Source organism: Plodia interpunctella, chromosome 23 (genome assembly GCF_027563975.2).
Source record: "Plodia interpunctella isolate USDA-ARS_2022_Savannah chromosome 23, ilPloInte3.2, whole genome shotgun sequence".
Classification (NCBI taxonomy): Eukaryota; Metazoa; Arthropoda; class Insecta; order Lepidoptera; family Pyralidae; genus Plodia; species Plodia interpunctella.
Window position 1 is genome coordinate 1,130,335 of NC_071316.1, and position 13,758 is coordinate 1,144,092.

Genomic DNA, 13,758 nt, shown 5'->3' on the forward strand with positions numbered 1-13,758 from the left:
GTGTTCGTTATAATTCTATTCTAAGGCGAAAAATACACGCTACTCTCTGATTTCTATGGAGATAATATAACTACTTGTTCTTATATTTTTTATGTCCACTTGTGAAAACGAAACGTCTAACCATACATATAAATATTATAAATGCGATAGTCTGTCTGTCTGTTCCGCTTTCACTGCTACACCGATTAGCTGGGCCGATTTTGTTGAAATTCGGTATGCATATAGTTAAAGAGCTTTTTTTAAATCAGTCCGCAAATGATTATAATGGGAGGTAAACGTATGTATGAAAATCATGTCTTCCGATTCCGTTCAGAAATTTACGCGGGCGTAGTCCCGGGCAAAAACTATAGTTTATCCAGAAAAGTATATACTAACAAAGGCAACCCTATCATATTGTTAGGAGAAAAACTTCGACAAAATACATATACTTACGATAAGTTTGTATATAAACGATATATCGATACGGGGTGAAACTTTTTTGCAAAAATCGCCCCTATTGCCATTGTATTAAGAACTCTTTCGTTTCGTGTTAAGATATAGTTTTGCATGGTCGAATTGCCGCGTGAAAAATATTTTCGTAGAGCTTCGAGAAAAGCGTGCGGTAATATGTTGATATTATATTGTTTTTAATATTAACGTACAACAAAACTTTGTTGACTGTAAGAGATCCCTATATGGGATAAGTCCGCCGTTGTCCAGGAGTCTTTCTTGTATTAAATAAAGTAGTTACAAACAAACTATTCTGTGCTGACTAATATAAGTAAAAAAAAAGTTAAACTACATATAATTTTCTATAATATTTTTATATAAAATTGGTCGTCGAAAAGCAAAATAAACAGTAAAAAAAACTATTTATTTGAAGCTATATAGCTATATATTTGACGACCTCGGTGGCGCAGTGGTAAAATGCTTGCCTCTGAACCGAGAGGTCCCGGGTTCGATCCCCTGTCGGGTCATGATGGAAAATGATCTTTTTCTAATTGGCCCGGGTCTTGGATGTTTATCTATGTATGTATATGTTATGAAATATAGTATCGTTGAGTTAGTATTCCATAACACAAGTCTAGAACTTACTTTGGGGCTAGCTCAATCTGTGTGATTTGTCCCAATATTATTTATTTATTTATATACTTTAGTAGTATATTATCAAAAGATCCATGGTTTTTATCAATCTAGCAAAAACACAACGATTAAAGTTTAATCATCGACTTTATGGCTAGATTTGCATTCAAGTAGATATTGTGTAAGTAATAAAATCGTATGACTAAGCGGAAATCCGTTCGTGTGTAAGAGTGAATCATGATGACATGACAACATTATTTTTTTCGGAGACGGAAATCCATATTTTTCGTGTAGAAAAATTATAATGTCTCTCTAATCGAAGCGTTAAACTCTCTCTAGAATAGAAAGCGTTTTTCTGCTTTTATCATCAGCTCAAAGAGGTTCAAAGCCCAGAATCCGCACGCATAAGGCGTGTTTCTTTTCCACTTCTCATAAATATTGGTTCTTAGTACTTATAATTATAATTTGTGTATTTTTGTTTCAGTCATGTGGCTATTTTTATTAAAATAGTTATGTCGAATGAATTACTTAAACTTTAGGATAAAGGAGTAACTTTTAGGTTTTCTTTTTTGTTGACAAATGAAAAATATAATGTTTTTTAAAACTAACGCGCTTTCAACACATACCTACATAAATTATATTAAATCCCATTAATATAGTTTTATGTAGTTAAATGAAAAAAAATCTTGAAATCTTGAAAGTTCTCAACAGCGGTTCTAATGGCCCACGCAAGGGGTAACTTCGCATACGATGTACCGGAAACAGTGCGGGAGGGACTAAGATGGCGGCACCGGAAGTCGGGACACGTGCTCTGCGCGCGCCGGACATCCTAGCCATTCAAATATAGTGCTATAGCTGAATAGAATTTTCGACATTTTTTCGTGGAGAGCTACCGAAATAGATTTTTCTCTTGTTTCTGAGCGTTATCTCCGTTTCTTCTCAGACGTTGAGCGTTGGAGCTCAGGGTTCGCTTTTCTACTTTTCCTCTACACTTCTTCTTCATCGAGTCGACCATTGTAAATGCAACATTCCCAGGCCAGAAAATTGACCGACGTAGAAAATTTGTATTCTAAATTTAATCACAACACAGTATAAAACATAGTCGCTTCCAGCAATCTCTCCCTGTGTACTTAGATCGTCTAAATTACGCAACGGATTTTGATTGTTCCATTTTTAATCAAGTCCAATGCATGAATTGAAAGAATTCTAATTACTCAGATAAAATGTCAAAAAATCAGAATCTAATTAGCAAAGATTACAGTTGTCCGAAAACACTTCACGCTGGACATTATCTACATAATATTCCAACACGAAATAACGAAACAGAAAAGATAACAAAAATTAATAAACGGTAGCAGTGATAACCTATACACAAATATTACCCGTGAAATGGGGTGTTTTATCTTATCTGGTAACACTTGCGGGATTTGTAGAAAGCTGGCAACACTCGACACGATAATGGCGGGATCCTTTGCGGATTATATAAACTAATCGGGTTGTGGTGTGTTATTAAAACGCATTGCCTCATTTCAGTTGTTTATTTATATTTAGCTGATAGTATATAAATCTGAAAATTAATATTTTAATTCTCGAAATGTCGCGTAATTAATGAGACAAAACAATCTTGGCTTGAGCGATAATCGAACGCATGCCTGCCTAAGATTTTAAATTATTATTTTCTTAACTTTAATTCAATATACATGTCTCATAAACATGCAAGAAAATTGGGTTAGAATGCACATTGTATGTAGATAACTAAAAATATGCTATTTCTGTGTTAGGTAAGTACTAAATATTCGCAAGATAATAGATTTAAAACGTGTGATAAAACTTAAAGGATTAATTTAAAAACATATTAAATAAATTTCTTGAAATGTCATAGTCGTAAACGAACAGAGGCCATTTTAAAAATTATCAAATATTAATATTGAAGTTGCACACTCGTTCCTAGTTCGAAAAAATAATGACTAAATCTAATTTATCTTGCATTTGTACCCACAATGAAATCTACAGTTCGAAATTGACTAAAATTGGTCATGTTCAAAACGACCAGACCAGTTTTAGTCCAACATATTTTTCATTGAGTTAAACCTGGATATTTTTAATAAATTGTAATGTTAACATTTCTCTTTCATCTTAGTTTCCGGCTAAATTTATAATTGTGACGTCCTAAAACCCGTTGAAGGCTATGATTTTACAATCAGCCTGTCTGACATCAGCCTTATTTTGGGAATGTTATTGTTACTTATCCGCTGTGAAAGGAGCGACGGGGGGATTTGGACTCCTATTCTAGAGCAAAAACACACGCATAAATTATTGCAAAACCATTGAACATAATTAAACACGGCGTTCAAGTTTGTAAAATGTCTAGATTAAGCATACCGTTTCAGCCCAGGAACTCCCCATTAAACTCGACCTTTTTAAGCACTACACCCCACGGGGGTCCATTATTGAACAATAAGCAGAATTATGGTTGTCAATAAACAGGGTTTATTGGGGTCCAAATTGTGTTACGTACTCTGTTTGGTAATGGATATGCGATTGTAATTTATATTGTTGAGTTGTTTTAAATTTGCAAGATACAATATAGTTGGATATTTTGGTTTTATTATGTAGAAGAAAAATGTTGCTTTTCTTTTCCGCTTGTATAATTAGATTTACATACGTTTTTATCCCTTGAGTTAGATAAACTGAGAGATATTAAATTACAATAGTTATGACTGCAATATATAGATTTTTTTTTAAATAGATAAGTTTTAATGAGAAGAACCGGTGAACCAGTTAGCCATGAAAAAGTGATACACAGACAGTATTAGTATGGATGAGCAAAGAAGATTAAATTTTTAAGAGCTTTTATTGAATATTCCAAATATCGAATTTTCTTCTCAATTCGAAAATCCAACCAGCATCCCTTCAAATACCAAAACACGGAGTCAATTCAAAATCCATTCCACACGCAAGCGACTCGAGGGCGAGTCGGGAGCGACACGTGAACGACACGTGACCGTCACGTGACGGTAATGTGTCCCGGAACGCGGATAGCGGCCGCATTATCGATAAATAGAAATCTATTTGAGTGGAAGTGAGAACTGAGTGAAGACGAGGCGATTCATTGATTGTTTATTGAATCTTGGTTTCAATAAAAATTGATAATGTTTTTAATGTTCTGATTTGATGATGCGTAACTTACGAGATTTTATTTGACAATCTAGTAACTAAAATATACTATTAAAATACAATATTTAATTTGGGTAGAAAATGTGTCAATTTTTTCTACATAACCATCCCCCATGGTTTTATCAAAATGCATTTTATGTACTTCATAAATATTCTTTGTAAATGAACTTTTAAATGACAATGGTAATAAATAATTTCATGAAATATATACAAACAATACATCTAAAATCAAACAAAATACTTGTATGTGATATACGTATTTTATTGAATCCAAACTTACTCGTTATGCCCAAAATTGATAACGTAGTAAAAGTTTGACTTATAAGCCTGTGAATAACATTATTTCAAATTCAAATTGCATTACGTCGAATCGAAAACATAACCATATAACCATAAAGGCTGGCAGTAAAAAAAACACCACGAAAGAAAAAAAATGCAAGCTTGCAAAACGCAAAGAAATTTTTAATCGAGGGCCCACCGGGTAATTGAAGCAATAACTCTGGCAACCCCGCTTTGACATTTGATTTTTTTTCGGCGCGAAATAATTTGTCCTCTAGCATAATGACGGGTATATTTTCGAGGGGAAAATGTGTCAACGCGCGAATAAGAGCAATTTCTTTCGGCTCTGATAGGCAGTTGTTTTGGTATATTTAAAAAATGGAAATTGGATTTATTAGACGTCAAAAAGGGTAAATAACGTTTTAATTTTAGAAATACACATAAAAAATCGGGATCTTTTTTTATTTATTTTTTACTCTATAATATAAATAGATCACATATTGTAATATATATTTTTTATATTATAAGTACACGCAAACTGATTGTTACAAGTACCAACTCAATGGACATAATCAAAATTAATTATATGACAATTTGAACAACCTGTAAATTGTATGGAAAACATTACCGAAAAGGATTTATTTGGATTGTTTTGGATTTTTATATCACACTAGCTTTGGCCCGGGCCTTCGCTCGCGGAATTTTCCCACGGGAACAGTTTTTTTTTATAAATCTATTCAACATTCACAGAAATATAAGCACAAATAAACTCGCATTTATTTTAGCATTATCACAGCTTCTTCCTCGACTACTGACTATATTCGCAAAATAGTCTTTCCCTACAGTGATAAATCAAAAATACAACGGCTCTTGGCAAGAATAATAAAATTTTCGAATGATACACCGCTGCCTGAACCCTTCCGGATGCGGTTATAACCATAACCCGGAATTTTACCATCAACGTTTGTACGGAAGTGAATTTCGCAATGAATGGTAAACATTATTTGCCTCTTGTTATCATATTTTAGGTTGAGAGTAATTTTTTTGTTAGTTCAGTTGTAAATTTTGCGGTGTATGCAATAATAAAAGTCAAAATTTTTATTATAATTCTGCAGCAGATGATCGAAACGACTAGTAGTATCTGATATTTTCTAATAAGAGCTACATATATTCGAAATCAGCAAAAAAAAAGACAATAACAAATATGTATGAAACTTTAATAATAAATTGATCTAGGTAAATTAAATGTCTGTGTTGAAATACAATTTTTTTAAATTTTAAATGCGGCTTTTCAACTATTTGGGCCAGAATTACAATAAATAAATGGTGCAATGTAACATTAATACATTTTAATGATACTCATCGTCAGACATTTTGTAGTTACATACTCTATATCGAATATCGATATATCATCCATTTTGATGTTCCCACTGCTGGGACACTGGCCTTCCTCATGGATACGGAATATGGGCCATGATTAAGACAGCAAGCGATAACGTTGCCGATGGCTGATAAACTTCTAAATTCAAAAAGAATAATAAAAAACGTAAACCCGACCATTAATTACCACGGTTTCTGTATCTGCGAACAAAATGGCGGGATTGTGATCAAGGAGGTTAAATAGACTATACAATATTATTAAGATCTTCTACCCATATCCTGTGATTAGTTATGCTTTGTATTGTCCAATGTAATGTTCTAATCATGGATTTATTAAGAACGTTTGTACGGAGTACCTACTAATTCCGTGGTTCTAATATCTGTGGTATTGTCTAATTCTTTGAGTGTTAAAAGAACTGCTGAAAAGACTGACTGAAAAGACTGACTGAAAAGAGAGGAACAACACAAAGAAAAATTAGGTACTCCAAGCGTAACTAAGCAGATAACAGATTTTTTAATAATTAACCGGTTAGGGTATTTTGTAATATTAAGAATCAACAACAGTAATTTTCATTAACCATTTTCGTATTTGTAACTAAGATATATTTTTAAAAGATAATTTCGTTTTCCATTCCCGCCAAACGGTTGACAGTTCATTTGCCGCCATGATGGATAGTGTCGCGCTCTAGCGGTGAAATATTGCCAGACCGCTCGGGGTTGACATATGCAAAAATTGTTTTGCAAACTTATCAAAAAGGTTAGCCCTAATATAGTCTTCAGATGTTAGGGGCGCGTGATGGATGGCCTCTGACATGAAGTTTAAATTATAATAATGCTTATTATTTGTTATATTTTGTAACGTATGTCTTAATTATAATATCTATGAGGGTTTGCAATTGTTTTTTCCAGTTCGCACAATAACGTTACAAGCTAAAGTATGTCACGCTTTCACAGTTAAACATCTGGGCCGATTTAGATGAACTTTGGAATAAGTATACTTAGTTAATGATCCTAGGTGTTACGAGCAGAGCTGCAGGCAACAGCTAGTAGGTCATAAATCATCAACTAGTGTCTACATTTCTTCACAATGTCTTCGAATGTATAATGTTTTTGAATGTTGACGACCTCGGTGGCGTAGTGGTAAGGTTCTTGCCACTGAACCGAGAAGTCCCAGGTTCGATCCCCGGTCGGGTCATGATGGAAAATGATCTTTTTCTGATTGGCCCGGGTCTTGGATGTTATTTGTTATAAAATATAGTATCGTTGAGTTAGTATCCCATAACACAAGTGTCGAACTTACTTTGGGGCTAGCTCAATCTGTGTGATTTGTCCTAATGTATTTATTTATTATTTATTTTATTTACGGGAATCAAGTTTCGGCCGTTGAAAACTACCAAACAAGCATCGGATTGGTACCTAGTATATAGTAACATTCAGTCTCTTTTCGACATGTAGGCTTATACTGACACATATGACTTTATATAAATAAATACAGATATTTACAGACTAGAGGTTCTCCTCTAGTTCAATTCAAATTAATGAGAGATCCAATTTCTATTCAAAAATTCAAAATTCAAAATTCTATATTCAATTTAGGATGATATACATCACTTATTAACGTCAAAAATTACTTAAACTAAGTCTACTGCCGGCTTCCAAAGCGCTGGTGAAGAAGAAGCGGCGCAACAAACTTCACCGCAGCCTTTTCTCCAAGGACGTCAATTAACAAATATAGGTCTTATACATATATTAAAAATTAGGAGGACGATTATTGGATGGACAATTGGACTGAAGTTGCAGACTAACGAACCACCATGATATTAGTAAAATTACTCCGACGGAAGTACCTTGTTACCTACTAATTCCATGCGAACGACTAATACTGACAATATCACAGATATTAAAAACAAATGTTTTTATATCCTGTGGACGGTATAAAACTGAATTGTTACCAAATATACAGGCAACAAACAATATTTTTGCAAAATATGTTTTTACAATTTTGGTGGAACTTCCGCTTGCGACTTTACCCCCCGTAAATTTCCCATGGGAATATGATTTTTTCATAAACGAAACTTTCTCCAAGCCATCCCCATAATATAAGACTATGGAATCAGTAGGTAAGTACTTACTTTGTACGGAGTACCTACTAATTCCATGTATCCTTACATATTATAAAACAAAGTCCTCTGCCGCGTATGTCTGTTTGTCTGTCTGTTCGCGATAAACTCAAAAACTACTCCACGAAATTTCATGCGGTTTCACCAACAGATCACTATCTGTTGGTGAATCCTGAGGAAGGTTTAGATATTTATATCAATATCATATTTTAGCTAGTTGCGATGAGTAATTGCAAATATCACCCAACTTATAAATACATTCATAAAACACAATAAAAATTACCATATTACGTAACAATTAAGGCCAGTGACAAGATTATTCCATTACTAACCCCAAAAAAACCCACACACACACACACACACACACGTCAACAAAAAGTCGCGGAGTGCGGCAACTTTCAGTCGCATTATAAATCATCGAACACGTGCCGTTACATCCTTTCGCAATATCGTGAGCGGCCGCAGCGATTGGCAACGCTTCCGAGATATATTGTCTACAATATTGAGAAGTAAAATCGAAAAAAAAAATTCGCCGCGTGTGGCCCGTTCCTTGTGGCAAATTAGCTTGATATATTTTTCCATACATTCAAAAAGGGCGAACACCGAGAATATTATGTATTTATTGATATTGAAATTAATAACAATGAATTCTTTAATTCTTTATTTTCAATGTTACATACAAAATTACTTATTGGCGTTAAAAAATACTTATAGCTAATATAATATAGTCTACTTGCGAAGCACTGTTGAGGAAGTAATGAAACAAATTTCATCGCAACCCTTTCTCAATGACGTCAATATCGAGTCATATCTTTGTGACGTGTAAATAAAAGATTTGTATTATAACTGAAAAACATTTCGCTCAAGCTACATACAACCTGATCCCAAGAATCATATAAATAAATATTTTGTATTCACTTAAAGCTCGTGTCTCCGGAATCATCAGACACAAATTAATACTTTGCACTTAAGGCACACCGAACTCCTGTGCAGCTTTTGTCGCACGGTCATATGGATTTGTAACGCATATGCGTGCTAATACAGTACACATGCGTTGAAATTCCGTACAATTTTGCTTAGCATGTCCTCGCATGAATCGGACGGATTACGTAGTGGCCAAATCGCTTCGCCTACCGCGGCGGTGCGTGGTATCTTGTTATAATGTCCATTAAGTTTTGATTAACACTTCACACAAGCTATATAAATCTATTTGTTCCCCAGGATCGTCCGTAACAAAGCGGCAGAGAAGGCGAAACACGCCCATAATCAACAACAGCAGCAACAACAAGAACAAGAAATTAGTTCCGCACAAGGCAGCGTGGTCTCTGTAAGTGTCCATTATTTAACGACTTACCAACTATTTACACAAGGCACCGTGTGTCGCCACGTGACACGTATACTCTTTTGTGGCGTACGTATGCAAGGATTTATAAAAGAGTCCGGACCCGTGCTTCACCAAAGTTCTTCGCCTGGGTGAAGCACGGGGTCTTCTAAGGTCACGTGCTCCAACTGATGACACAAAAAACCCGTGCGACGGGTGAGAACAAGTCGCAGAGTGATACGGGTTGCACCGTGTGAGAATAGCCTTACTGTACTGACTGATTCATATGGATCTTGGCTTCGGAAACAAGAGTACCAGATTCTTTATTCTTGTTCCGATTCAAGTATTTTTGTTATTTTCTAATCTGGTTGATACTTCCAGAGATATATTCGAACACTTCCGCTGTTAGGTCTAAGAAACGTTTGTGTAAAATATGTATTTTTATTTACTAATTAACGCATTGACGGTCGTAACTAGTTATTGTAATAAATTGCAGTTTAGAATGCTACACTGAATATAAAACGGCTAAAATTTTACACGCGGTGACATGACAATCACTCGATGTCATCCCCATTGAAAAAGCAGTCGATTTACAATCGATATACCTAGTTGACGCTAGGAAATAGAGTATCAAAAAGCTATCGACAATTCAAAATGAGGTAATACCATAGAATTAGTAGGTACTTTGTACGAAGTTCTTACTAAATCCATGGGCAATAATGTTAATAGATACTCCGGAGTACCTACTCCAGAGTATCTATTTATTCCATGTTGAAAAGAAACAATCAAAAACATACAACAACGTAATTACTATGAAATCTAACTTTCACACATATTTTAACACAAATACATCCAAAAGAGAAAGAACTATGTACTTAAATGTCCACATACTACCACTGGAGCACTTGCATTGTGGAACATTGCACACATTTGATTTTTGACCCCCGACGCAAAACAAGGGGTGTTGTAAGTTTAACGTGTCTGTTTGTGTATCTGTCTGTGTCATCGTAGCTCCCGAACGGATGAACCGATTTCCGTTTAGTTGCTTTTTTATATCATAGATAATTTTATCCCGAGCATTCTTAACCATGTTTCATGAAATTCGTTACGGCCGTTCAAAAGTTGTAGCGAAATGAATATTGAATGTCGGGGTTTTTTTTTAATTTGTCTAACAAATAAACTTGTATTCAATGTCAAACATATTTCGATATCTGATATATAGTCTTTGATCGCAAAGACGAGCTAAGCGAAGCATTACCTACCCTTTCTCAAAACTTTATATTTTCCCTACATAATATTACAACATATTTTTTCTGGCCATTGTTTTTATTTAAAACTAGCTTTTGCCCGCGGCTTCGCCCGCGTGAATTTCATAGCAAAATCTCAGTATTTTTTTTATCGCGTATTTATCGGGATGAAATGTGTCTAATTTTCCTACAGGACCCTCCTCATTTTCCGGGATGAAATGTCTATAAGATGTTAAACCCGGAATTCTGAGGCATTTTTGATTCATAATTAGTTTTTTAATTATCCTACGGGAACCTGACTATTTACCGGGATTAAATGTATCTAAGATGTTATCCCGGTATATAAGGTACCTACATACCAAATTTCAAGCAAATCGGTCCAGTAGATTTCGAGTGATGCGCGTTCAGACAGACAGACAGACAAAAATTTCCAAAACTATATTTTCGTCATCTATATCAGTAACTAAGTATATTCCATGAAGAATTTATAAAAAAAATATCCAATGTACAAATTTGGCCTTTCTTCAATTTTATGTATTGATGTATTGATTTGACCATGCCTTTTACCTCAATCTAATCTGATGCGGCAATAGGGATGGCTGTGGTCTAAAGTTACACGCGAACTCAAATGAACTCGATGCCTATTCACTCCCTCCTTGAAAATTTATTAAGGCATCTTTCACATTTGGTTAAGTCGTTAAATTGTCAATTTATAAAGTAAATCTCCTTCTCCACCAGGTGATAACTCACGCCGGCAACGCGCCAGGCACAACGGGAGTACTGTCGCCGACCACAGAACAACATGTCGCCAATACTGGTAGTTACAGCATCAATGGTATACTAGGGATAGAACAGGTTGATGGTCTTCACAATGGTACATCAGGGTTGAAGAGGAAACGACACGAAGACCAAGGTAATCATTTACATACACATTACACATAAATAGTTAGCGGATATTATATTTAATATAATGTACAAAGTTTATTGTAAGTTGTGAAGCTGTTAATAGAGAATGGGTATTGAGTTATGTATGTAATTAGAAATGGTCCTATTTTAATTTCAATGCATGACTAAAAGCGTAATCTGTCAAATAGTGTCGTTGTAATAGAATGTTTTCTTTATGTTATAACTAGCGGCCCGTCCCGGCTTCGCTCGGGTTAAAACATAATAAAATTATGCACCAAAACCTTCGTCAGGAATTACACTATCCTTTGGTGAAAAGCATGAAAATCCGTGCAGTGGTTTTCGAGTTTATCGCGAACAAACAGACAGATGCGGCAGAGGACTTTGTTTTATAATATGTAAGGATAAAAACTAGCAACCCGTGCCGGCTTCGCTCGTGTAAAACCTTAATAAATGATACACCAAATCCTTCCTCACGTATCACACTATTTATTTAAAAAACCCGTATCAAAATCCGTTCTGTATTTTTAAAGATCTAAGCATACATAAGGACAGACAGCGGAAAGCGTGTTTGTTTTATACTATGTATAAAACAAAGTCGCTTTCCGATAAATTTTGGTAAATAAATATATAATTTATCATTTATTCATAAATTAGACGTTCATATTTATTTCACCAAGAGATAGCGTATTTCCTGAGATAGGTGTATAATTTATTATGTTTTAACCCGAGCGAAGCCGGGACGCGCCGCTAGTTATAACATAAAGGAAACATTTTATTACAACGACATTATTTGATAGATTACGATTTTAGTCATACATTTAAATTAAAATAGGACCATTCCTAATTACATACATAACTCAATACCCATTCTCTATTAATAGCTTCACATCTTACAAGAAACTTTGTACCTGTAAATCTCCAGGCCCAATGGGGGTAACTCAAACTCTACAAGCTCTACATATAGAGTAGAAAACTTGTAAGTAATGTTAGGAACGCAATACTTGTAGAGTCCCCGTAGAGTATACTACGACTAGGGATGTGCGTTGACTATGTTTGTAATTATATCGGCGAAATTAAATTTACGAAAAATACTATTTTAATAATGTTTACAAAAATTTATATAATTTGAGATAAAAAAATAACCCTTATTCCAGGTTATATTCTACCCGTGTAGCAAATTTCATAACAATCCGTCCAGTAGATTTTGCGTGAAACTGTAACATACATACATACATAGTAGCAAACTTTATTATTTATGATATTAATAGGATTAGAACGATTGCCCGTAATATTATTTGTAATTGAAAATTTTGATGGAACTTAAACACTAAAGTAGTAAACATATAGTGTAGTCAGTCGTTTTTTGTTTCGATAAAGCAGAAAACCTCTAAAATAAAACCTTATTATCAACAAACAACAAAAAAAAACACACATTGTAGAAATATTTTATTCAAAACACCTAAAGACATCTGACGTGACTTTTACTACTGTCATCAAACAGTCAAGCAGGTACAAAAATATTATACTCAAACGAGTATAATTTTTTGTAAAAAATATATTCGTTGACTAACCTAACCTAAAAGTTAATTATATATTTACCGTATACCAAAAATCAATTATGCCTTAAAACTATTATGCCAAAATAGTTTGTGCCAAAACCGGTATGCCAAAGAAGAATAGGACAAAATAAATTATGCGAAAAAGGGACCCCAGCGACACAATACACGAATAGACCCTCCACTTATCGTGAAAACTATCGACAGTACCCCATCCCTACCGTCCGTTCAGGCTGCGCAGTGTGCGGAACCGCCAAGATTTACTGAGCTATTAAATTTACTGCGCTCACTACTTTATTATAACTTCCAAAACCTGCATTTTGATAATTGGTAGTCCAAAATTTTATAATTTAACAAGCTGCCCGTCTCGGCTTCGCGCGTGTAAAAACATAATAAACATGCATCAGTTTCTGAGTTTATCGCGAACAGACAGACAGACAGACGCGGCGGTGTACTTTGTTTTATAATATGTAAGGATAAGGACATGCAGTTGCCCACAGCTCTGCTCGCAGTAATCTGTGTTTGACCGTGGATCATTATCTGTTCGAAATTTCACCTAAATTCGTAATATTAGTTTGGTTTTTCTTTAGGTATTTATTCATTTCACACCTTGGTTCTGTTGAGATCGTCCCGCCATCCATTCCTTGGTCTACCTCTGTCTTTTCAGTCGTGAGATATCAAAAAAGGTAGACTTTATAAGCATACTATAG

General features: G+C 34.6%; 1 protein-coding gene across 5 annotated transcripts in view; it reads left to right on the forward strand.

Annotated features, from left to right (window-relative positions):
* sv (shaven) overlaps window positions 1–13,758 on the forward strand; it is a 105,816-nt gene that overhangs the window by 78,855 nt on the left and 13,203 nt on the right. For all 5 annotated transcript variants that reach the window (XM_053763125.1, XM_064436774.1, XM_053763123.1 and 2 more), the window contains 2 exons: window positions 9,240–9,345; window positions 11,325–11,499. In XM_053763125.1, the coding sequence (XP_053619100.1) occupies window positions 9,240–9,345; window positions 11,325–11,499 (281 nt within the window). The remainder of the gene's footprint in view (window positions 1–9,239; window positions 9,346–11,324; window positions 11,500–13,758) is intronic.